General features: G+C 49.3%; 1 protein-coding gene across 1 annotated transcript in view; it reads right to left on the bottom strand.

Annotated features, from left to right (window-relative positions):
- Positions 1 to 27164, bottom strand: part of TEX11 (testis expressed 11) — a 1326855-nt gene that overhangs the window by 843373 nt on the left and 456318 nt on the right. Inside the window, exon 10 of the mRNA XM_086918299.1 lies at positions 548 to 605. Coding sequence (XP_086774425.1) covers positions 548 to 605 — 58 coding nt within the window. The remainder of the gene's footprint in view (positions 1 to 547; positions 606 to 27164) is intronic.

The raw sequence follows: 27164 nt of genomic DNA, 5'->3' as shown, positions 1-27164 counted from the left end.
AGCCTATTCGTGTCATCAAAGTTTTTAAGAACGCCATCAAAACTGCTGATCATCGTGTTTGGAATTTGAACAGGGTGGTGGTGGTTAGCAATGATCTTGTGGAGGCTTCTTGCAGTCGTCATTCTCAAACTCCTAGAGTTGAGTCTTCCTCACTTCTTCGCAAGTCTGCAAGGGTTTCTCATTCTCCTAAATATTTAAAAGACTATGTCACTGTGTGATTTATGCTTTAGTATTGTTTAGTTTTCCCTTATGATTTTCTTGTTATTGTTAGAAGGGAGATGTGTGGCATCCTGGTTCTGTGTGTCTGTGCCTCATGACATAGCTGCGCTGATGTCATGAGACACTGGATTCTCATATGGAATGTTATCCTTTGATCACTAAGCAGTTGCTATCCTACTTTATTGCTGGCTGGATGCTCACCTGTGGATGGGATCTTTTCTTCAAATAAACCTCTACTTTTTACCTTCAATTTGTGGATCCTTATTTTACAGTTTCCACGTGCACAAAGCGCACTCTAAGCATTGCATTCAGTGTTCACATTGCTTACCTGCATCTCCTGTCCTGGTGAATATTTCTTGTCCGTTTTACCAATTTCATAGCTTTGGCTAGAGTGGAGAGAATACCAATACATTTGCGTGAATTCATGTGATAAAAGCAGAGTGAACCTCTCCCCATTCCCTGGTTAAAGATTGCATAAAGTGCCTCAGTCCACGAACATATTCAGTCACACTCAACCAGGGGGCTTTAGTGGCGGCTCCTCCGCTAAGACGGAGGAGCGTCGCCCTACTGCTTTCAGCAGTGTAAATAAAGGAAAAATAAAATGATAATAACTCGTTTTATTTTTTCCTGCTGTAATAGCTTTGTGGGGCGGCCGAGCTCTCTGCTCTCAGAGCAGGAGGACACGTGGGGGGCACTCAGTAAGTGTGTATGACTGCTGGCCAGTCGTCTCCGGCCCGCCAAACAGCCATGTGCACTTTGCATGTTCTCTTTGCATTACAGCCTGGGTAAAGAACATGCCCATGCTTCCAGTCCCCCAGTCCCTGGCCGAGCGCCGATCCACGGCGCTCTGACCAATCACAATGCTGCATTGCAGTGTTGTGACTGGCTTAGGGGAGCCTGGGTGCTTCCTGTTCTTATTTTTTATTTACCCCCCCAGCCCTGTCACCCCGATCTGTGGGAGCCGCCACTGACTTTAACCCTTTGCATGCTGATGACGGAACCGCTCCGTCATCAGCTGCGGGTGCGCTGTGCTGATGACAGAGCGGTTCCGTCATGGCCCGCTCGCTGCTCATGCGCGGCGCGAATTCCGCGCCTGCGCTGAGCGTTCTATTGAGCGGGGCGGGCCATGACGGAACCGCTCCGTCATGAGCACAGCGCCACCGACGCTGGTGACGGAGCGGTTCCGTCACCAGCATGCGGCCGCCGCGTGGCCTCCCCGCCCCCTTAGCACTGCGGCGGAATAGCAGTGAAGGGGTTAAACAGCGCCATCGAATCAACGGGCACAAATACAATGTACCCCTGGTCTCGCACTAGCACTGAGAAGAAGCTGAAGGCAAAAGGTCCTTGCATGGGCACCTCCCACTAGGTTTTACCTAGTGGTAGTTGACTGTGCAAGTCTGTGCATACACCGTTTGAACAACTTATTTCTAATTTTTTGTGCATAGGTGTAAATCAAGGAACATACACAAGAGTCCAGGTGAAAACTATAATGCCTGAAGGTGTTACGCACAAGTGCAAATGACATTTCAAAGTGCATTTAATTTATTTTTTTACGTTATGCGCTACTCATAGTTAGCTCAACACGGTCCTTAGGAGATGCACAAATCATTGTAACACATTAATCAGATCCATCCTATCAAACAAGTTACCTACCTTTGATAACGCCTTATCTTGTAGAGACTTTATCTAGCCGCAAATTCCTTACCTTAGTATTATCGGCAGGTGTCAGACTGGATACGCAAATTTTTCTTGAGCTGCACCCCCGTGCGCTGGTAGGTAGCGTCGTTCGGCTCCAAATGGCGTCATCCGCACCGGAAGTGAGGCGCGCGGTGCCTATATAGGGGCAACTCGCAGAATGCTGACGTTAGTTACTTTTCTCGGCATCCACGCTAGAATTGCGGAGCTATGAAGTACACTGACCACTGGTGTGGAAAACGAAGGCACTGAAAGGGTAAAGCGCTGTCCCTAGAAATCTGTTCTCTGTTCTGGGCCTGATTAGCAGGGCTGTGGCCCACAGCCTGGCTGTTCTCTCTATAAATTGATACCATGTACTTTAGGTACATACCAGATTGGATACTGGGGCACCCTTTTGAGCCCCCGTATAGTGTACCCTAGGTACCCAGGGGATAGGTGCACCCTAGGCCTACCAGGGGCTGCAGCATGTATTGTGCCACCCCTGGTTAACCTTCCAAACTGATACTACAGGTCTGTTCGTACAGTCTGGGTAAGGTGGTGTAATCACCCCTTACTTGGATATAGCATACCTATATCTACCTCATATATACACATAGTAACCTATAAGTCACTCCTATGGCAGGCCTTGACAATCCTGGAGGCAGAGTGCTTGGTATTGTGTGAGAGGGTGCCCTAGCATGAGCTGAGCCCCTCTGCAGCTTTCGCAACCATCTCCTTATAGATGTTCTATGATATAGCCATACCATATACTCTTAAGTGCATTATAATCCTTGCGGTTAATGCTAACTTTGATTTGGCTTTATCAAAACATGTCGTGTAAGATGTCAAACGCGTTGGAACCCCTCCCCCCCCCACGCCTAGCATTCCCCCCCTTCCAGAGGGAGAAAACAGGTAGTTACTGGTACTTTCCAGACACTGCCTGGGGCACACAAGGTGCTCCATGCATTTCCCAGTTCAAACCAGTTGCTGGGGCACTCAGCCCCAGCTCTGGTGCGAAACTGGACAAAGGGGAAGGGGTGTAACCACCCCCTCCCCAGGTCCACCCCTAGGAGGGACCTTAGAGTTAGTCCCTGGGACTTTAGATTAACCTGGACGAAACTCTGCAACGTATATCCTGGACTTTCGACATCCCATATCGACTGGAAGATGGAAGAAATCTCCCTTGTGTTCAAGGAGTGACCACCTGGTTCAAACAGGCACCCACAGCAACTTTGCCGGTCTGCATTTTCGAGGCTCCTGCCGAATCCCAAAGAATCTGCGACTCAGGACATGGACTTCTAGACATCTCTGGCGCTGACCTGCGCTCCCAGCAAAGCTGAAACCTGTGGCGGACAGGAGAGACGTGGGTCTGCAACTCCGGGACATCCTGCATTTGCACACTGCACCTACTTCCCGAGGTACCCTGAAGTTGTGCATTGGGGTGCTTGAAGCCCCAGCCCGAGCACCTTTTGCACCAATTCTCAGAGGCCCACACTCCACGAGTGTCCCGTGGGCCCGCTTTGTCCATTTCAGCTCGACGCGTCTTCATGGTTCGCTGCTCAGGGCACTGCGCCACGGCCAATCCGTGCCACAGTGCAAGTGCTCCCAATGTAAAGTGTATATGTGTAATTGATTTCCATGATTGGCTTATTTGATTTACTGTCAGTCCCCAGTAAAGTGCACCAGGAGTGCCAGGACGTGTAAGTACCGATACGGCTCGTGGGCCTGCAGCGCGAGTTGTGCCACCCACAGAAGCCGCCTTGTAAAATGTGTCTAAGGTCTGCCATTGCAGAACCTGTGTGCAGTCTCGTACTGTCGTGCCGGCTGGGTAAGGGAACACACTCACCAGCCTCTGACCCTTCCCTTTACTTCATATCAGTCACCCCTTTGGTAGGCCCACGGGCAGGGTGCGTTGTAAGCATAAGGTAGGACACGCCCTGATGTGCGTGGCATGTCCTAATAGTGAATTACAGCCATTCTCGTTCTTCACTATTGCAAGGCTACCTGTTCTCGTAGGCCAGAATGGGCTGCTGGATTATTACACTCAGGGAACATGGTAGGAAGTCAAGTTTAATATGCCTGAACTCAGAATAATAAAATACTTCTTTTAGTAAAGTTTATTTTAATATCCTGTGTTTGCAAATGCTACTTTTAGAAAGTTAGCATTTGCTTGCCTAACCATCTCGGCCAGCCTCTGCTCGTATGTGTATTTGCTGTCTGGTTTGTGTGAGTGACAGAGCTGGGAGAAGACAGGTGGTGAATAGAAAGATTACACCAGGATGGCTGGGGGGAGTGCCCCTTGACTCTGATAGAGCCTGTGCTCTGCCATCTCAATGCCGGCTCCGCCCCCTGGGGAGCGGCTGACGACTCTGCCCTACACCTTGTAAAGAAAGAGGGAAAGACTGTCAACAGAGTACTCCTGGACTGTACTTGTCTTCACAATGCTGGCTCCACCTCCTGCGGAGCGTCTGCGGGGCCTGCCCTGCTCACTGAAAGGAAAAGCCAGACTTCGCAAAACAAAGTACTCAAGAACTGCGATGGACTATGCAAAGGCCCCCCCTGGCCGGGAAAGACAAAAGAAACGGTGTATAAAAAGAGGAGCTCCGCTCCTACCAAATTAGATCCAGTTTTGACCACGATGAACCTCTGCCTGACTAGAAGGACCAAGAGAAGCTGAGGAAAGGAAACCTGCAGTGGTGCCTTGCTGAGAACGGAGAGGAAAAGACCAGAGAGGACTTTGAAGACTTGTGCCTGAAATGATCTCCAAGGGCTTGATCTCGAGCTTGCCCCCTGACCTGAACCCCAGGACCATTGGGTTCAATTCTGCCTGTGCCCATCTGCTTATGGGCCCTTAAGTTCTTATTCCCTCGCCGGAGTTGTGACTCGGGTGCCCTCGCCCTCCTAAGGTCGTGACAGCTCAGAGCCTGGCCGCCCCGCCGCAGAAAGCCCCGCTCAAGCTTGAGTCGCTCTCCGCTTCAGTGCCGGGCCGCCCGCTCTCCTGACACCTCGCCTGCTACGGAGCGCATTGTGTGCCTCTCATCTTCTCCCGCCGGAATCTGCCGGAGCACATCTGATAGCCTCGGACGGTCCGTACGTCAAAACGTACCCGACTGTCTCGCTTTGCCCTCCTGCATACCAAGGCCCGTGCCGCACCTCAAGAAGGCCTTCCGTACATTGGTACTGGAGGCCCGGTGCTGCAACTGTCTGCCCAAGATCGAGATGTCCCATAAAAGATCCACAGGTACGACCCAGCGTACTAAGAAGAAGCACGCCCTGCAGGCCTGAACGAAGCCTCGCCCCGTGAGTTGCTCCAGACCCCGGATTGCCGCAACCCTCCACCATCCCGCCTCGCACCTCGAGGGGGCTTCGAGCCGGATAAATCCCCAGAGAACTACCGGCCTCGTCCTGGGTCTGCCCTCACCTGAGGTCGCGCCTGAAACGCCTCGGACACCCGCAACAAGGTACACTTGAACTCGGTCCCAAGTTATCCAGGGTCCGCAACGTTTGTTTTCCATGTCGTCCATCATTCATCAACGGGTCGCTTCACCAACGCGGAGCACGCATCGACCCACAGCGTACCGTGCTGACAAAGAACACTTAAGAACGTTTTGCCTATTTAAATCTGGTGGCCTAAATCGCTAAATGTTATATGGTCTTGTGATAAATCTGCAACTGAGCATTTTTATATAAAGTCTACGTATTTTGATACAACCTTACAACTGGTGTCCATTTGTGGTGGGTCATTATATTTACTGTGTGTGATAATAAATGCTTAACTAACTATCGCTATGAAGATTAGCCTTGTCTGCTCGCGCCACACTACCTAGAGGGTGAGCAAGGGTTATTTCTAAAGGAGTAGTTCTCTTACCCTGACTAGAGGAGCGGGTCCCTGCTTGTCACAAGTGCATACCTGTGCCAACCCGGGACCCCCGAGTCTAACATTGGAGGCAGCGGTGAGGATTTTCGGATTTGCATTTATGATTTATGTACAGTGAATTATTGATCACCACATAGTGAGAGCAGACCTATAACAAAGCCACAGATTTATTGTCTTTTCATGCTTGTCGAGAGATCTCGTACCGTCAAATCATGCCTGGTTCACTCCCAGTGAGAGCAGCCTCTGTTATCTCTGGACTAGATGACGTCGAGTGGGAAAAGCTTGAAAGATACAAAGTTGAGCAGTTAAAAGATTTCCGCCTGAAGTTTCGAATCGCCCAGACAGAGTGCAAAAGCAACTCCCAACTCATCAAGGCACTGAGAGCCTGGAAGGAATCGAGAGAACCAGAGAATCAGCTGGTGGTGGATCCACCAGAAAGCCTTGTCGAGGTGCCCGGAGTCCTGTCATCAGAGGAGCTGGCGGACAGGGCCGTAACCAGAGCGCATGAAGTAGAGATGGCAAGATTGACTGGACAAATGGAAATGGGAAAGCAAAGATTGGCAATGGAGGAAAAGAAACTCCAGTTGGATCACGATATGAGAATCAAAGCATTGGAGTTGAAAGCAAAACGGTTGGACACAGCTCCTGGTGGCAGCTCAACGCCAGTGCTGGTAGAGACAAGGGTGTACATGCCGAAAGATGTAGTGAAGGAGTACTTCAAGGGGGATGACATAGTACAGTGGTTCCGGGCATACGAGGTAGCCATGTCCTCCCACCGGGTCCCTGAAAGAGATTGGGGAGCGGGGTTGTGGGGGATGTTCCTTAGTGAGGGACGGGATACCTTGTTACATTTGCCCTCTAAAGTATATAATTCCTACACCCACATGAAAGAGGCCTTAATGACCAGGTTTGGGTTAATTGAGATGTACCGACAGAGGTTCAGGGGGTGTACAAAGATTCCTGGGGGTACGTATGTGGAGTATATGACCTTTTTCTGCAGAGCACTGGATGGTTGGGTGAAGGGTAGTAAGGTGAATGATTTTCAAGGGCTTCTTGATTTAATGGCATGGGAACACTTGTCCAGTAATTGTTTTCCTGAGCTAAGGCAGCACCTGATTGATAGCAAGCTGTCCAACCCGAGGAAGCTTGCTGAGGAGGCGGACCGCTGGCTCAGCACCAGGGTCCACAAGGGTCCAGTGGGAGACTCAACCAAAAGTGACAGGGTCCCCAGCAGAAGAGTGGGGGGGGGACAAGGGAAAACAGAAAGGGTTCCAACGAGGCCCCCAAAGTAATCCCCAAGGGAACCAGCAGAAGGGTTCTCAGCTGTCAAATGCACTTTTATAGATGCATGTGAAAGGCCAGCTTTAGCCAAATGCAAAAGATATGGAAGAATTTGTTTTGATGAGATATATAAGGGATGTAGATTTTGAGATGTGCACCATTGATAAAATCTCTTCCATTTTGATGTATACGTCTTATTCGTAGAAATTACCCGAGAACGTGAGAGAATATCTCTGCATTCCTGAGCAATATTTAAAGTTTGGAATTCATGCTCAGAGGTTCCATGCTGACAAATTGAGCGATTTCAAATTTGGATGGAGAATTTGTCCTTCGTTTATGGAGATCAGGTCCTTTGAGAATGGGAATTGAATCCTGGGTGCCACTGATAACTTGAGGAGATCTGAGAACCAAGCTTGCCTCGGCCATGCTGGAGCTATGAGAATTAAGTAGCATGGTTCGGATTTCATCTTCCGTAACACTCTCGATATCAGAGGAAATGGAGGGAAAGCATTCACGAACATCCCTGTCCAGCACATCTGAAGTGGATTGCCCCATGATCATTTCTGAGGAAACCTGCTTGTATAGTGTTTGCATATTGAGTTGTGAAGGTTCGCGAACAGATCCACCGATGGGGTGTCCCATTGATGAAACACTCTGAGAAGTTGACTTTGAGCGAATTCCCACTTGTGCGGAACACTGGTTGATCTGCTCAGGATGTCTGCCCTTGTGTTGTTCACACCTGGAATGTGCTGAACTTGAAGCGAGATGTTGTGAAGAAGTAACCACCTCCAAATCTCCTGCGCCTGCTTTGATAGAAGTTTTGATTTCGTAACCCCTTGTTTCAACAGGTAAAACATTGTTGTTGTACTGTCTGTTTTGACCAGTACTGTGGAATCGTGGATTCTGGGTAGGAATGCCTGTAATCCTAAGAACAGTGCCTTTAGCTCCAGCAGGTTGATGTGAAGTTGAGTTTCGTGGTCTGACCAATGACCCTGAATTTCAAGTTCTTGGAGATGTGCCCCCTAACTTTATAGCGATGCATCTGTCATCATAATATAACTGTGATGTTGAGGTTCGAAGGGCAAACCTTTTGTTAAATGTTTTCTGATTTTCCACTATGACAGGGCCTCTTTTATCTGAGGAAATAAAGTCACTCGATCTTCGAAGGACCCTTGAGACTGAATCCATTACTCGTACAATCCAATTTCCAATTTAAAACATTTATAGAGCGCAACGATCACCATACGGTTTCTTGGCGCTAGTGGAGGGTCCGGCAACTGAGGCGAAGTGAACCTGTCGTAGGGCAGGAAGGGGCCAGTTACACGGAGAAGGCCTGTTTGAACAGGAACGGCTTTAGGTCTTTGCGAAAAGAGACATAATGAGTGGCAGAACGAAGGTGGTCGGGGAGGGAGTTCCAGAATGTGGGAGCCAAGGTAGAGAAATTGGCTCCACCCCACTTTTTGCGTTTGAAACGTGGGATTTGCAGGAGAGACTTGGTGGAAGAACGGAGCTCTCTGGTCGGGACGTATTCATTTATTAGCGAGGAAATGAAGGCGGGGGCAGTGCCTTGGCGGGCCTGAAAAACCATGCAACCGGTTTTAAAGAGGGCACGTTCCTTAAACGGCAGCCAGTGGAGCTCCCTGAGGAGGGGTGTGGAGTGGTGGAAACGTGGGAGACCATAGACCAACCGGGCCGCCTGGTTCTGGACCATCTGGAGCCTCCGCAGGCTGTATGCCGGGATGCCGTTGTACAGGGCATTGGTATAATCCAGCCGCGAGATCACCAGTGCGGCCATGATCAACTTAAGTGCTTGGGGGGAAAAGAAACGGGAGACGGTGCGGATGGTTCGAAGGGTGAGGAAGCAGGAGGAGACTACAGAGCTAATTTGTGAATGGAGGGTGAGTTGGTTGTTCATTTTGACACCCAGTGTTTTGACTGTAGTTGAAGGAGTGGGGGCGGGGCCAAGAGAGGAGGGCCAGAAGAAAGAGTTCCAGGGGCTGGAAGAACCACCGGTGAGAACCAACTCGGTTTTATCCGGGTTCAACTTGAGATGGTTGTGGTTCCTCCAGTCCCTGATGAAAATCATAGTGGACTGGAAGCTAGAGGCAGAAAGGGGAGAAGAGGACAGGTCAAAGATGAGCTGGAGGTCATCCGCATAGTTATACACGGTGACCTCCAGCTGCTGAAGTGCGAAAATGAGAGGAAAGATGTAAAGGTTGAACAGTAAGGGGGAAAGAGAGGAACCCTGGGGAACACCACAGGTGACGTGAAGTGAGGTGGTCGTGAAGTCTCCCAGCCGAACCGCCTGGGTGCGGTCCCTCAGGAAGGAGGATAGCCAGACCAGGGCTGATCCCTCAATTCCAGCCGCCTTGACACGGGACAGTAAGATGGTGTGGTCCACCGTGTCAAAGGCGGCGGAGAGGTCGAGGAGCACCAGTGCCTGGTGTTTGTTATGATCCATACCCTTCCTGAGGTTGTCTAGGACTGACACCACGACTGATTCGGTCGAGTGCCTGGGGCGGAAGCCGGCCTGGCGGGAAGCCAGACCCCCATTTGCCTCTACGTGGGCGCTGAGTACCGAGGTGACATGGCGCTCAAGCACCTTGCCCAGATAGGGCAGCAGGGAAATGGGGCGGTAGTTGGCTGAGATGGACGGGTCAGCGCCAGGCTTCTTTAGAATGGGCACTATGGTGGCTGATTTAAGCGCAGGGGTCACCACTCCCTGCGTTAGGGAACTATTGAGGAAAGTAATGGGGGGTTCGGAGCAAGAGGAGTAAATTTTTTGCAGGATTCGTGCCGGACAGATGTCTGCCGGAGAACCCGATTTTACTTTAGGGAGTATCTCCAAGAATACTTCCTCAGTGAGGGGGGTAATGGAGGTAAGATGCCACTGAACAGTGGGAGGGGAAGGATCGACAAAGGCAGACGAGGGGAGGGGTATGTTGGCCTTGATGTTTGCGATCTTGTCCAAAAAGTAGGTGTTTAGTTGGTCACACAGGGGCTTGGATGGGGGGATTTGGGGTGAGGCTCTGTCAGAAAAGGCTAGGTCATTCACTATACCAAAGATCTCCCTAGGTTTATTTTCGGCTGTCGTTATTTTAGTTGAGAAATAGGTGGTTTTGGCGGCTAGGATTGCTGTTTTATATTCGGTAAGTGAAGTGAGGTAATGAGTTTTTAGTGAGGGGCAGTAATTTTTCCTCCATTGCCTCTCTGCCTGCCGTACGGTCAGTTTAAGCTCTTTTAGGTGGTCATTGAACCACCTGTTGGAGTCCTTGGGTCGTCGGATGGAAATACGACGCAGGGGAGCCACTGAGTCACAACCTCCAGCCAGCCAGGTATTGATAGCAATGGCTTGAGAGTCGGATGAGAGACCAGAGAGGGTCGGAATGGAGTTCCGAAGCAGGGAGGTCAAGGAGGGAAGATCAACTCTGTTCCAATTCCGCGCCCAGGTGTTTTTGGCGTGAGGGACTTTAGATACCGGTTTGAGAGAAATGGAGAAAGAGATGAGGGCATGGTCGGACCAGGGACAGGGAGATACAGACACCGGGGAAACAGGAAGGTTGAGGGACCAGACCTGGTCGAGTATGTGACCGTGAGAATGAGTGGGGACAGATATGTGCGGGACGAAGTTCAAAGAGAGAAGAGATTCTGTGAATTCTTTCGAGGCAGTACACTCAGAAGGGTCCGAAGGCCAGTAGTTAAAATCGCCTAACACCATGACCGAGGCGTAGTTGACCACCAGGGTGGCCAGTAGGTCTTGAAATGCCGGTAAGAACAGAGACGAAGGCTGGGGTGGGCGATACATCAGGAGGCATGTGATAGGGGGGGAGAAGGAGAGGGAGCGGACTACAAGGAATTCAGTGGGGGGGGATGGGGGGGAAGGGAAGGGTTTGAAAGTTCAATTCAGACCGAGCGATTAATGCCACACATCGCCTACCCTACCCGCCAGGCGATCAGCGCGCAAGGCAACGTAGGAAGGGGGGAGGGCAGCCAAAAGAGCGGGAAGGGAAGAATCACAAAACCAGGTTTCGGTCAAGAGCAGTAAGTCAGGCTTCTCGGAGTCGAGCAGGACAAACAGCTCGTGATGGTGTTTGACCGCTGACCTGGTGTTGAGCAAGAGAACGGATAGTGAAGGGGTAGGGGGGGAGGGTCAGGCGAGGAGGAGCAAAGCGGCGGTGAGGCCGGTAGAGGCGGCGGCGATGTTGGAGTAGAAGAAGGGGCAAGCCCTAATGAGGCAATGTGGCTGCGGACGGATTTAGGGAGTGGCCAGTGGCCTTGGAGGGTGGTGATCTCCTCAGAAGAGTAAGATGTAAAATGGGCATGGGGTCGTGCCCCTAGCCCCGTCCGGCCGCGGACGGGCGCAGACGGGCTTGCCTTAGGCGCGCCCGCTGCGCACGTCCGCTGCGCGTTCTGAAGTTGCACATTGAAATAGGAGGCCTCAAGGGCGGGAAGGGGGCGTGGCCTACAGTTGGGCGTGGCCAGCGGCGATGGAAGCCGGTACAAGGGGTCACGTGAGCGCTAGATCCGCTACACGGCGCCCTTAAAGTGTAAAGTGCTTTAAAAGAGGAAATAAGGTAGGGTTTTTAAAATCACACAAATCACATTTTTCTACACTGCTACTCCCGGCTTTTCGCATCAGGAGACAGGAACCAACTGAGCGCTAGCGTTTCAGCGCTTAAGAAGGGCGGGAAGGGGGCGTGGCCTACAGTTGGGCGTGGCCAGCGGCGATGGAAGCCGGTACAAGGGGGTCACGTGAGCGCTAGATCCGCTACACGGCGCCCTTAAAGTGCAAAGTGCTTTAAAAGAGAAAATAAGGTAGGGTTTTTAAAATCACACAAATCACGTTTTTCTACACTGCTACTCCCGGCTTTTCGCCTCAGGAGACAGGAACCAACTGAGCGCTAGCGTTTCAGCGCTTAAGAAGGGCGTGAAGGGGGCGTGGCCTACAGTTGGGCGTGGCCAGCGGCGATGGAAGCCGGTACAAGGGGGTCACGTGAGCGCTAGATCCGCTACACGGCGCCCCTAAAGTGCAAAGTGCTTTAAAAGAGAAAATAAGGTAGGGTTTTTAAAATCACACAAATCACGTTTTTCTACACTGCTACTCCCGGCTTTTCGCCTCAGGAGACAGGAACCAACTGAGCGCTAGCGTTTCAGCGCTTAAGAAGGACGGGAAAGGGGCGTGGCCTACAGTTGGGTGTGGCCAGCGGCGATGGAAGCCGGTACAAGGGGGTCACGTGAGCGCTAGATCCGCTACACGGCGCCCTTAAAGTGCAAAGTGCTTTAAAAGAGAAAATAAGGTAGGGTTTTTAAAATCACACAAATCACGTTTTTCTACACTGCTACTCCCGGCTTTTCGCCTCAGGAGACAGGAACCAACTGAGCGCTAGCGTTTCAGCGCTTAAGAAGGGCGAGAAGGGGGCGTGGCCTACAGTTGGGCGTGGCCAGCGGCGATGGAAGCCGGTACAAGGGGGTCACGTGAGCGCTAGATCCGCTACATGGCGCCCTTAAAGTGCAAAGTGCTTTAAAAGAGGAAATAAGGTAGGGTTTTTAAAATCACACAAATCACGTTTTTCTACACTGCTACTCCCGGCTTTTCGCCTCAGGAGACAGGAACCAACTGAGCGCTAGCGTTTCAGCGCTTAAGAAGGGCGGGAAGGGGGCGTGGCCTACAGTTGGGCGTGGCCAGCGGCGATGGAAGCCGGTACAAGGGGGTCACGTGAGCGCTAGATCCGCTACACGGCGCCCTTAAAGTGAAAAGTGCTTTAAAAGAGAAAATAAGGTAGGGTTTTTAAAATCACACAAATCACGTTTTTCTACACTGCTACTCCCGGCTTTTCGCCTCAGGAGACAGGAACCAACTGAGCGCTAGCGTTTCAGCGCTTAAGAAGGGCGGAAAGGGGGCGTGGCCTACAGTTGGGCGTGGCCAGCGGCGATGGAAGCCGGTACAAGGGGTTACGTGAGCGCTAGATCCGCTACACGGTGCCCTTAAAGTGCAAAGTGCTTTAAAAGAGAAAATAAGGTAGGGTTTTTAAAATCACACAAATCACGTTTTTCTACACTGCTACTCCCGGCTTTTCGCCTCAGGAGACAGGAACCACCTGAGCGCTAGCGTTTCAGCGCTTAAGAAGGGCGGGAAGGGGGCGTGGCCTACAGGTGGGCGTGGCCAGCGGCGATGGAAGCCGGTACAAGGGGGTCACGTGAGCGCTAGATCCGCTACACGGCGCCCTTAAAGTGCAAAGTGCTTTAAAAGCACTTGCACTTTAAAAGCTCTTGAAAAGGCCTCATGTGTAGTCTGCAATTGCGAAGTAAGGGGATACAAGAAGAGATCAACCCCAATAAGGACATGTAGATTCTCACAGAAGTGTACTTTTTTATCTGTAGATGCAACGCTAGGTTTATGATCTTTTGAATACGCTCCTCTGAGAGATAAGCTTTTGCTTCCTTTGTGTGGAGCATGGCTCCCCGAAATTGAAGAGACTGAGATGGGATGAGAAATGACTTTTTTAGATTGACTCTTAGACCTAGGCGACTGAAGACATCAGGCGACTGAAGACATCCATGCAGCATTGTAGTGAGTGCTGGGTTTCCTGGAACGAAGTGCTTTTTATGAGCCAATCGTTCAGATATGGAAAATTTTGGTGACCTTGAAGTCTCAGGTGTGCTGCCACTGGCGCCATACACTTCGTAAAAACTCTTGGCGCAGACTTCAGGCTGAACGGTAAAACTTTTAATTGGTAATGGCGCCCCCCCCCAACTTGAAAAGCTGATATTTTCTGTGATTTATATGGATTGGAATATGAAAATAAGCATATAAAAGATCTAGGGATGCCATGTAGTCTCCTTTGCAGAGAAGTAGGAGTATTTCTTGCAGGGATAGCATTCGAAAAGATATCTTTTTGATTAATGTGTTCAAACTTCTCAGGTCCAGTACCTGTCTCCATTTCGCAGTGTGTTTTTTCTTTATTACAAAAAAAATGTGAATAAAAGCCTTTCCCTCGTTGATGACGCAGGACTTCTTCTATTGCCTCTTTTTGCAAGAGGGATAACATTTCCGCCTAGAGGGCTGACAAATGCTGTTGCTTTCTGCGAACAGGAGGTTGATTCGGAGGCTTCTTAATGAATTTTAGGGTATGGCCTTGCTGTATTATGTCCAGTACCCATCTGTCTGTTGCTATCAACAGCCATTCCTGATAAAAGAGAGAAAGGTAATGATCTTTGATGTCTGAACAAGTGACGGGCGCTTTGACAGAGTCACTGTCTTCTATTAGATTGCTGCGATTTACCTCTCGCAGTAGTCTTGCCTTTGGACTGCTGATGATACGGGGTGTTGGAGGATCACAATTGTTGGTTGCTTGAAAAATGACGATACCCCAGCTGACTGTAAGGCTGGTATCTGCCAGATTGGTACGAGGATCTTTGATTATATTGTCCTCTAGTCCCTCTCTTTCGGAAGGACTGAAATCTGTCCAGCTGTAAGGATCCCAATGCTCGCGCCGTATCTGTGTCAGCTTTGATGCCTTGAAGCGCCTCATCAATGTGTTTTCCTAAGAGATTTTCTCAGTCAAACTGCATGTCTATTATTTTCGCTTGGACTTCTGGTCTTAACGAAGTGGCTTTAAGTCATCCTTGTCTTGGTAGTGCCACTGCACCTGCCATTTGTCTGAATGCTATAAAAGACATATCCATCATAAAATCTAAAGATTAGGATGCCGCTCTAGACCCATCTTGTATTATGGCGGCAGCTTCTTCTTTGTTATCTTCAGGTAAATGGGCCAACAATGGTGCTATATCTGACCACATTTGCCGATTGTACCTACTGATGAGGGCTAAAGCATTTGTGGCTCTAATGGAAGCTGATGCCATCAAAGCAAAGCGCTTCCCTGCACCATCCATTTGTCTTCCTTCTTTGTCAGGAGGAGCTGCAGATGTTGAAACTGGATTTTTTGACTGTTGTTGTGCAGATCGCATTACCACAGACTCTGGCCGTGGATGCCCAATTAAGCATGCTGGGCAGTATTCTGATGCCCAATACTTTTTCTCTTTCCTGGGCGCTGAGACTGAGGCCGGGTTTTCCATAAGCTTTAATCCCTCTTCCCAAATGTACTCGATAATAGGGATTGCTTGGATGGATTTTCTTGACTCCTCTTTAAAATCGTAGAGAAAGCATTCCCCTTCCTGTACTGGAAGTGGAAGTTCAAATCTTTTCGAGGCTTTTTCCATAATCTCATGGAATCCTCCAATGTCCTGTGGAGGAGAGTTTGCTGACGACGGCGATGGAGACGGCGTAGTAGGAAGAATATACTGATCCTATTCTACACCAACTGGACTATACTGAAGAAGTTCTCTTTCTTCTGGTTGTTCTCTATCACTGTCCACTAAGTCATCTCTAATAGTTATAATTGGAGGAGATCGAATCTTTTGAACTGAAGGTGGAGGTTGAGGTACTCGAACATGAGTAGGACGGGCTGAAAGCTTCGAGGCTGGAGCATTAGCTTCAGGAAAACAACGGTAGTAATTGTTAATCATGTGATGTAAATCAGTCAAGAGAGAAATTGGCACCGAGACAGCCTCTTCTCTCACTTCAGGCTGTACTTCTTCCTCTACTTCATAAACATATGATTGTTGAAATGATTCATATCTTTTTGATTAGGGCACTGGGTGATCCTGGAATGAAAACACCTCTTGGACTTCCTGATATTCCTCTTCATCAGTGTCCTGACTTTTTATTTGAAGCTGAGAAGGGCTATAAGCCACACCTGATGACTCTTAGTCCTCTGACTGCAATTCCAGCAGGCTTGATGGAGGAAGCGGTGACATTTTTGTCCAGCTTCCGTAGATTTCTTCGCCATCGACGAGGCCGTCAACGGTTGGAAGAGACTTCAAAGTTATCGATGACTTTGCTTTCGGGGACTTAAAAGACGTCGTCGACGGAGCTCCCGTTAATGGTGTTCCCGTGGACGACAAAATACGAATTATCATCGACGAGGTCGTCGACGCCAACGGTGCCGTCAGCTGTTCTTGCCATCGACTGAATCATCGACAAACCTTTCTTCGACATCGACACATCTATCGTCGTCGAGATCGTAGTCATCGACGAAGTTGTCATCGAAGGTGTCGTCTACGTTTTCACAGGAATCAGTGCAGGCGACACCTCAACTTTCATAGACGGAGCTGAAAACACCTCTCTTGATACTGATGACTGTTTCAAAGGAGTGTGAGGAAGAGAAGACGAAGAGGCTTCTTTGTCTTTGGTTTTTTTGCTTTTTTGGTTCCACTTTCTCCTCAGAAACAGAAGACTTCCTCTTCTTGGAAAACTGAATATCAACTTCTTCCTCAGAGTCAGAATCTCAAGTGGCATTCTTCTTTTGATAATACAATAGTAAACGTGCCTCCCTGTCTCTCAATGTATTTTCCGAAAAGGTTCTAGCGTGCTTGCCGTCTTTTGGCACATGTTTAGGGTGGAAGCAGTACAAACAGTCCTTGTGTGGATCCTCAGAATACAGTCTAGGTTTCCCACTGGATCTGCAGGGCCTGAAATGCCTCTTTTAAGAGCTTTCAGCCATAGTAGGTAAGTGAAGTTACACAGTACCTTAAATCCGGCAGAAAGAACTTCAGTTGAAAAGGTGAAAAGTTCACACAGGAACAAAACTGAGCAGCGCTCAGGGAGACTTCTCACACAAAGGCGGTTGGAAATCTGAGGTATGATGGCTCTGCTGGGGAGTGTGATGTCAGGGATGGCAGCTGATTGGCTGAGTTTTGGACCAAATAATGATGAGGTTTGGTTACCAAATAATATGATTCCCTATGGGATTTTTTCTATGCAGTTTTCTAATACTGCTATGGTCATCTTTTTACCATGAGACTTCCAACATGACGATGGGGTAGATACAAGCATGTGAATCTATGAAAGATTCAATATTGGAAATATCAGAGACACGCATCGGTTTGTGGTATGTGATTTGAGTCCGGTAAACCTGCTAGGGAGGGATTTGCTGTGCAAGATGACTTGCACCATCTTCTGTACACCTGATGGTATTGCTTTCCAAACATCTGAGGAAGATGTTGCTTTTAAAATGATGCTAGCGAAACAAGGGACAGAGGTGGATGAGAGTTTTCACTTCTTACTGAAAGCAGTTTGCCTAGAGCTGAAAAACACGGTGAGATCAGATGTGTAGGATTTTTCTGGTAAAGAAATTGGTCTGATGGCAAATGTAGACCCAATTAAAATAATGGAAAAAAGGGTGCAATGCAACAGAATACACCCCAATACAGAATGAGTCCAGAGGTAAACGCAGGAGTCACTCCAGTAATTGACCAAATAATTGAACAAGGTATTCTAAAGGAAATATTGAGTAGTCCTTGTAATTCACCAATCATGCGGCTTAAAAAGCCTAGTGGCAAGTATAGAATAGTGCAAGATTTGAGGAAGATTAATAAGATAGTTGTACCCTGTTGTCCAGCAGTTCCAAATCCAGCAGTGATTTTGTATCAGATACTTTGGGATGAACACTGGTACACAGTGATTGATTTGTGCCAAGCATTCTTTTCGATTCCTTTACATCCGGATAGCCAATATCTTTTTGCATTCCGGTTTGGAGACAGTGTTTTGGCATGGTGCCAAGTTCCTCAAGGGTACACGGAGAGCTCCACGATTTTTAATCCGATTTTGAAGAAGTCTTTGGAGATATTGGTTATGCCAGGAAATTTGGTTTTGGTTCATTACATTGATGACCTATTGGTGGCATCAAAGACAAGCGAAGCTTGTGTCATTGACACAATTGCTTTACTGAACCATTTAGCAGAAGGAGGACAAAAAGTGTCGCGAGAAACATTTCAGTTTTGTCAACAAGAAGTTCACTATTTGAGACAAACAATAAAAGAGGAGTCAGGAAGGTGACGGCAGAAAGGATAAAAGTGATTCGAAAAATGAGTCTGCTTAAAACTAAGAAAGAAGTGTGAATGTTTTTAGGAGTGGTTGGATATTGTCGTCAGTGGATCAATGGATTTTCACTGCTTGCAAATCCTTCTATACGGTTGACACGAAAGGATGTGATAGATCCGATTTAATGGGATAATGAACGTGAGAATGCATTCATAAAACTGAGAAATTGTTTGTGTCAAGCACCAGCATTGGGAATGTCAGATTATACAAAAGAATTTGCTTTGTTCTGTTGTGAAAGGAAAGAATGTGCACTTTCAGTGTTAACCCAGAGACATGGATGGACACAATGGCCAGTGGCATACTTTTCTGCCACACTGGATTCAGTTGCTGCAGCATTGCCTGGCTGCTTAAAAGCCGTAGCTGCTACTTGCGTGAGTCTGGAACAGAGTGAATCTATTGTGATGGGACATCTCATGAAAGTGTTCGTGCCACATTCAGTTGAGATTTTTTTAACAAGAACTCATACTCAGCATATGACCCCGAGTCGACTGACTAAGTATGAAAGAATAATACTGGGTGCTAAAAATGTAAGTGTGATAATATGCACCACGGTTAACCCAGCAACCTTGTTGCCTGATTCATATTGTGAGGAAGTGAAAGAGGAAGTTGATCATGATTGCTTGGATCTGACAGAAATATGCACAAAGCCCAGACCAGACATTCTCGATGTTCACTTAGAAAAATCAGACACTGTAATGAGGAAAGAAAGCGGAGGACGAGCTAGCACCCCTGATTAAGGGTAAAGCCAAGGAAGGTAGACAACGTACTGCCCCTTGGTTCACTCAGGAACTCCAGCAAACCAAGTCTAACTGTAAAAAACTTGAAAGGAGCTGGAGAAGGAACCCTAGCGAACAGGGAAAAAACAGCTATAGCTTAGCACATAGAAGCTATCAGTATGCGGTACGCAGAGAAAAAGCTAAATATTTCCAGACACGCATTGAGGCAGCCGAGAGCTCCTCACGCGAATTGTTTAAAATTTACAAGGAAATATCGCTAGTTTCCAGCTCAAATATCCCTGTAAGTGCCACCATGGAGGGATGCAACAGAGTCGCTAACTTTTTTTCAAATAAAGTCAAAGCCATTTATGCCTCCTTCTCTCAACAGCCGGGAAGGGGCATAGACTTTAGAGTCGTTGGTTCGACTATGGCTCTTGACTCTTCTCTGCAAACCTTCGAGGTCCCTTCCGCTGATAGGCTAATAAAGATCTGTCGGAGCGTGAAGTCTGGTTCCCCCAATGACCCGGCCCCTCCTTGGGTCATTGCGGAGGGTCTTGCTGGACTGGAACCACACATAAGACATGTCTTACAGACCTCTTTCTCCACTCAACGAGTTCCAGAGGAGTGGAAGAAGGCTATAGTACTCCCTATAAAGAAAAAATCAAATGTAAGCATCGAGGTGTTGGAAAACCTCAGACCCATTTCATTACTGCCGTATGTGGCGAAAGTGGCTGAGAAGGTGGTCAATGCTCAGCTCACTGAGCACTTGGAGAGAGGGAACCTATTTCATCCCTCCCAATCAGGATTTAGAGCGGGCTTCTCAGCGGAGACAGCTCTCCTACGTGCCACTGAGACTTTAAGAGCAGGAGCGGATGCGGGACATACAATGGCCCTGATCATGCTCGACCTCAGCGCAGCTTTTGACACTGTAGCTCATTCCATCCTGCTACAGTGTCTTAGTGAGGCTGGGGTCGCTGGTCCCGCGCTGTACTGGCTGCAGTCGTTTCTCACAGGAAGATGCTTCCAGGTACAACAAGGGGCATGTCGATCGGTAGAGATGCCACTAGACCAGGGAGTGCCTCAGGGCTCAGCTTTGAGCCCAACTCTTTTTAATCTGTACATGGCCTCCCTGGCGAAGGTGGCACAGGCTTTCGGGGTGGAATTGGTATCTTATGCCGACGACACCCAGTTGCTGATCTCTCTATCGCAGAACATCACCAATGCCTCCACCAACTTTAAGTCCTGTATGCAGGCGCTAGCTGAGTGGATGGACTCCCACTGCCTAAAGCTCAACGGCTCCAAGACAGAGGTTCTGGTAGTGGGGGGAAAGAGTAAAAGCTGGTCAGCCGAGAGGTGGCCTTCGTGCCTTGGCCCTACTCCCACACCTTGTGAGGAGGCTAAGAATCTGGGAATATGGATTAACCCCACCCTCTCCTGTGAAGGCCATATAAGGCGTCTTGTGGGCAAGTGTTTTGGGGTACTGAAGACCCTAAACAAAACTTTAGACCTGCTACCTCTAGCGGCCAGAAGGACCATGACGCAGGCATTGGTGACCTCTCGGTTGGACTATGGAAACATTCTGTTCCTTGGGTCCAATGAGGGCAGTCTTGGCCGCCTGCAAGTCATCCAGAATTCCTCCGCCAGACTGGTGTTAAGGAGACCTAGGAGAGCTAATTCCCAGCAGGCATTGGATGCACTTCACTGGTTGCCAGTGAAGAAACGCGTGCTGTTCAAATGCCTCCTCTTCTGTCACCGTATCGTCTGGGGCAGGTCACTCGCCTATCTTAGGGACTTAGTCAGCCGGTACGAACCGCCAAGGGCCCTCCGGTCGGAGGGCACCGGGCTGTTGACAGTCCCAAGGGTAAGGAAGGCCAGAATGGGCGGACAATCTTTTTCACTCCAAGCAGCTCAGCACTGGAACGAACTTCCTCCTGCCCTGAGATTGGAGAGTAGTGAAACAGTGTTTAGGGCTAGGCTCAAAACTTTACTCTACACTTTGTAGGGCTAGGGGCTCTATAATGGTGGTTGTTAGTAGCTTCTCAGCGCGGGCACACGCCGGGATGGCGTTACTGTGCGCTTTATAAGCTCTTTATTATTATTATATTATTATTATTATTAGAATTGAGTTCTGCCTATGTTGTATGTGCTGTATCAGCTATTCTGGAAGCATCCTGTCTTTGAGGAGTCAAGTCTGCACAAATAGCCACATTTTTCGCTTTAACAAAAGCATGTAAAATTGGGCAGAGATTGAGAGTAACCATATTTACAGATAGTCAATATGGTTTTGGGGTTGTGCACAACTTTGGGCAATTATGGATGCAAAGGGGATTTCTGACTTCTGCAGGTTCTCCTATCAGGAATGGTAAAAATGTCAAAGAACTATTAGAAGCATTACAATTGCCAAAAGAAACTGCAGTTGTCAAGTGTGCTGCAAATAAGTCAGGAAATGACTATGCGACACAGGGCAACAGATATACTGACCAAGTTGCACAATTTTATGCTCGAAATACAATGTATTTGAACAGAGGGTTGGAAATTGCCAGCTAATGTTATTTTCTGCTTTTGAAAAATAGGATGAATTTAGACAGTTGCAGGATGAGGCAGATGCAAAAGAAAAAGAACACTGGATTATATCAGGTTGCACACGAAGAGCAGATGATGAAGTGTGGGTGTGTCTAGATGGTCTACCAATAATGCCAGATAGTTTGTTACCACAAATGGCTAGGGTATATCATGGAGCTACACACATTGGGAGAGATGCCATGATTAGACATTTCCGACAGACATGGTACAATCCCAAGTTCAGGGTAATTTCAGAGAGTCTCTACCAAAGATGTTTGACCTGCCAACAGAAAAACCCAGGTAAGAAAACAGTTGTCAGTTGGGGAAAAATCGGGACCATTTACAAGAATGCAGCTTGATTTTATAGAATTGCCACTGAGCAATGGTCTGGAGTATGCTCTTGTCATTGTGTGTCAGTTTTCTCGATGGGTAGAACCCTATCCCATGAGAAGGAATGACAGTCTCACAGTCACCAAGCTACTGTTGAGAGAACTCATTCCTAGGTTTGGATTTCCAGTCACTAAGGAATCAGATGGAGGACCTCATTTTAACAATGAGATAATTAAGTTAATTTGTACAGCTTTCAAAGTTGATCAGAAACTGCACTGTGCCTATCGACCAGAAGCCTTTGGAGTGGTGGAGCAGCTCAATGGCACAATACAATCCAGGTTAGGGAAAATGTGTGCATCCACTTCACTGAAATGGCCTGAAGTTTTTCCCCTTGAGTCTTAGAAGCATTCCTGACAGAAGGACAGGATTGAGTCAACATGAAATCCTCCTGGTAAGAGCAATGAGACAAGCATATGGCCGGGATGCCCGTCACCCCCTCCCAACACAATCCCCAAGGATGGGAAGACGGACGCAGTTCTGAACTTTTGGAAGGCGGGAGGGAGTCACCCTCCCGGCCGTATTTATTAAAATATGAAACAAAATTAAAACATTAAATAAAAGTTTCATAATCATGTACAATTTTCATTTATTACATTTCGATGAAGACATGTTACTTGGCTAACCTTAACAAATCTCTAATACAAAGGTTTCCTAGCCGAGTCTAACATCCTGCAAATGCATACTTTCTAAATTAAAATTGTACATCCTAGCATTAAGGGCCAACGGCAAGGTCTTAACCGGTGTCAGATCCCTACTACCAAAAACTCTCGCCCTCACGGTGTGAGTGGCGGCCGCGCAGAGGACTGTACCCTCATTGCCAACTGTAATTTCCCTTGTCTTGTTGGGGGCCCCTCTTTCCGCTCGACGCCATCTTAAAGGTCGTCCGAGCACCCGTGTGAGGTATCTGTAGGAAGGACAGCATGGACTCCCCCCCCCCCACCCCCACACTCTCTATCACATCCGCCGTCGCGGATATCCGGGCCCCGGGAAATTCGTAGGAGGGGCATATAGCCGCCTCCTCCTTAGGCGACCCATCCTTAGTGGGTGCCGCCTCCCAGTGGGAGGGGCCAATGGCCGCCTCCCCCCGGGCGCTCCCATCCATAGTGGGTGGCGCCCCCCCTCTAGGGACCTTGAAATTACTGCTCACCGATCATGACCTTACCGCCCGACCAAAAAATAAATACGACATTTGTTCACCTACTAAGGAAGAAAATATCAGACTAACTAATTGTTTCAACTATTTACTCCTAAAAGAAAAACAGACAGACAAAAGTCACATCATCAATCTAGACATTCGTTCTCCTGCTATACGGAGGGAAAAAAGATGTTATCAGAGCAAAACTTTATTGCAAGACCAACATTGCCATAAGGGGCTGGTGAGTGGGTCAAAAATGGCTCCTTGTTCCGTCAAGGGCTCACGAGCAACGAGTGGGTGCAGCCTTCCAAGCACAGGAACAAGAGGACGCTTCTTCGGATTCCCGCTCTCTTTATTCTTCTTGGGGAGGGCGTGTACCCACCCCAGGTACGCCTACTGGGCGTGGCCATCGGTGTAGGTGTCTAGGACAACCCCTCTTGGGTGGGAAAAGGCGCGCCCCGGCCACGCCGCTTCGGGCATACCAGCCGAGACACGCCTCCCGCCCAAAATGGTTTCCCGGGAGGATCGGGGCACCCGACCATACGTTCGGGGGGACCGAGTGGTCGCCCCTTTCCATATGGCCGGGATGCCCGTCACCCCCTCCCAACACAATCCCCAAGGATGGGAAGACGGACGCAGTTCTGAACTTTTGGAAGGCGGGAGGGAGTCACCCTCCCGGCCGTATTTATTAAAATATGAAACAAAATTAAAACATTAAATAAAAGTTTCATAATCATGTACAATTTTCATTTATTACATTTCGATGAAGACATGTTACTTGGCTAACCTTAACAAATCTCTAATACAAAGGTTTCCTAGCCGAGTCTAACATCCTGCAAATGCATACTTTCTAAATTAAAATTGTACATCCTAGCATTAAGGGCCAACGGCAAGGTCTTAACCGGTGTCAGATCCCTACTACCAAAAACTCTCGCCCTCACGGTGTGAGTGGCGGCCGCGCAGAGGACTGTACCCTCATTGCCAACTGTAATTTCCCTTGTCTTGTTGGGGGCCCCTCTTTCCGCTCGACGCCATCTTAAAGGTCGTCCGAGCACCCGTGTGAGGTATCTGTAGGAAGGACAGCGTGGACTCCCCCCTCCACCCCCACACTCTCTATCACATCCGCCGTCGCGGATATCCGGGCCCCGGGAAATTCGTAGGAGGGGCATATAGCCGTCTCCTCCTTAGGCGACCCATCCTTAGTGGGTGCCGCCTCCCAGTGGGAGGGGCCAATGGCCGCCTCCCCCCGGGCGCTCCCATCCATAGTGGGTGGCGCCCCCCTCTAGGGACCTTGAAATTACTGCTCACCGATCATGACCTTACCGCCACAGGCCGGATAGTTGACCGGCTATCTGCCCCCCCCCCAAACTCCTCCTAAAGGTCATGCTTCCTCAAACCCCTTAGCCATGCTACGAAGTCTCCTATGAGTAAAACATTCCCCTCCCGGGACAGGTGAACCCCATCATTCAGATACATGTGATCACCCCAAATACACCCATGAGGAATGCTATGCAACTGTGCCGAGCAAAACAATCTACCAATTTTGTTGTTAACTTTCTTCACCGAATGGTTTAGAGCTGACACTGAAAGGCCCCCCCGCCACACCTTTCTGGGAATCATGTGGGACCAGGCAATCGTGCACCCCGGGATTCTTTTTGCCAACCAGCTAACGGTGGACAAGACTCGCTCGAGTAATACTCGTCTACCCAGTGTCACCAAGTCATTGCCCCCCAGGTGTACTATGACTATAGATAGCAGTGACCCCTGCCGCCCTAAGAGACCCTCAACAAACGATTCGAATTGGTCAATACAGAGCCCGCCCCTTCCATGGAAGGCCACTCTGTACCCGTATTCCCCAGCTGCGCGAGTCGCGTCACCTGCTTTGAATACGTCCCCGGCCCGCCTCACGTATGAGTGGCCCACGACCCATACCACTCTCTCCTCAGCCTGTGATCCGTGACCGCTGGTCCCCTGGTACAGGGTCGACTGCAAATTCCGCCCCGCATGACATGCTCGCGAAACTGTAAATCAAACAGAAGACAAGAAGCGTGAGTGCATGTAACTGGACTTCACAACATGTGCAGTCGCACATACCTTTTAAAACAATTCGAGGACCACCGTCCTAACTGTTTCACTTCTTCTACACTCTGACCCCAGGCTGTAGCCTCAGTAGCAGCCCCTATCCTAAAGGAGTGGGTCCCGAAATCGCACGGGTCCATGCCCGCCGCAGCGATTGTCAGTGCTAGCACCCTCTGGAACTGAAACCTCGTCAGTGGGGTGGCATCGATGTGCCTCAGCAAACTCCCCCCCCATGTATCCGCCCTCAGTGCCAAGTATTCCTCTATACACATTATCGGGCACGTGGGGGACTCTCGCATGCGCTGGACAACAACACTGTTTCCCACTGCTCCTTGGTCAGTTTTGGACTTCGCTATCGTGACTATCATCGAATCACCCCTAATTAGGATGTGATCCCTGCACAAGCCACCCTCCACATCTTTCTTATTCCTTGCGACCAGTTCGCTCACCCGCATAGCCCCATGGAACGCTAATGCGAAAGCTGCCCGGAACAGTACTGCTTCGAATTGGGAGGAGCATGTCGTGCCTAGTTTTGCCGTGAGCAGGGACAACCTTTCTAAGCCAATCGGGCGCCTCTCGTCTTGCTTGCGACCCTCGAGGCGCTGCCAGCTGCGAAGGGCTTTTTTCGCCAAAAAGGAACCTGTTGGGTCTTTGATGCCATGCACCTGCGCCAGGAATGAGATGGCGGCCCTGTGTCTACTGGCCGTAGCCGCTGACCGGCCCTCTCTGTGCAGTGCTACCAGGAACCCAAGGAAGGAATCCTCCCGACCCCAGTTCTGACTCCCAGTCGGACCCAAAAATGCATAATAGGAACGAAACGCTCCTTCGTATGCTTTCCTCGTCCTGGGGGCAAAGCTTGCTGCCACGAGGTCTTGTAATCCGGGGCACCGATTAGCCAGAGTGCTTCGGGGAATGGTGCTGCCACTAGGTCCGCTGTTGGTAGATAAACCCTGAATGCCTGCATATGTGAACGAGAGAGTGCATCAGCCGCATGATTCAGTACACCCGGCACATGTTTCGCCCTGCACTGTACATTCAGTCTCATGCAAAGCAGCACAATTTCCTTCAACAATCTCAAGATCCATTTGCAGCATGCTGCCTGTTGGTTAATGCATTCGACAACAGTCATATTATCAGACCAAAATACCACCGAGCGTTCTCGGAACTCGTTCGGCCATGCCATTAGAGCAACAAAAATAGGGAATAGCTCAAGGAACCCTATGTTACCTGTGAGACCGCTGGTGTGCCACCATGTCGGCCATGTTTGCTCCGACCATCGTTTACCAAAGATGGCGCCAAAACCCACGCTCCCCGCCGAGTCGGTCAACAAACCCAGCTCGTCCGAGGACGCTGGCGGCTTGTTCCACACCACTCGACCGTTGAAGTCCGCCAGGAATGCCAACCAAATGCGCATGTCCTGGCGAACCTCTGCAGACAGTCTTGTGCGGTGGTGTCCTTCTTTGAGACCAACCATAGCTTGTGCAATAGAGCGTGAAAAGGGGTGGGCCATTGGTATCACTCTCAAGGCAAAGTTAAGCTGACCCACTGCTTGCTGTAACTGGTGCAGGGTCAGCCTAAACTCCCCCGGGTCCTTTTTGGGGACCACCCCTAACGGGGAACAGACAAAATTCGCCACTGGCGGGAGCCGAAAAGGCCCAGCCACTCGGCCTAGGCTCACCTCTTTAGCGATTTTTCTTTCCACCACACTTGGATTATGCTATGCTGAAAGCTGGTTTTTGCAAAAAGGTTCCCCACGAAAATCCCCCGCCGGGATGTGGAAGCCATATAAGAATCCCTTCCTCAACACCCCAGCGGAGACATAATCAGGGTATTTGTTTAACCAAGGAGTCATAGCCATGAGATCAACGGGAGTAGGCAATCGTACCCAACAATCCACCTCAGTCCTGCTTGGACCCTCCTTTACCTCCCGACCCGCTATTCTTGGATCTGCATGAACTCTCCGTGTGAGAGGAATTCCCACAACCCGCACACACGTGCTTGAACCTACATGTACCTTGCGGTCTGTTACAATTGCCTCTATTGAAGCCCCAACAGACCCCCCGCTTTCCACCATTCCCGCCGGTTTTCGGCTGGTGATCGTCACCGGTGCCTGCTCGAAAGGGCACCGTGGGCTTCTGGCGGGAAACCCCCGACCCATTCCCACCTAGCGAGGAAGTTCTTGCCGCCCCAGGCAGGAGCTGTTTATGCCAAGAAATTGAGTCGAGGCAATCCCATGTCAGAGAGGAATCATACTCTTTTGCTTTACGGAACTTCATGTCGTAACCTTTC

The sequence above is a fragment of the Lissotriton vulgaris genome, chromosome 4_1, assembly GCF_964263255.1.
Source record: "Lissotriton vulgaris chromosome 4_1, aLisVul1.2, whole genome shotgun sequence".
Lineage (NCBI taxonomy): Eukaryota > Metazoa > Chordata > Amphibia > Caudata > Salamandridae > Lissotriton > Lissotriton vulgaris.
Note: the sequence above shows the minus strand (reverse complement) of the source record. Positions and strands in the feature narration are given on the sequence as shown.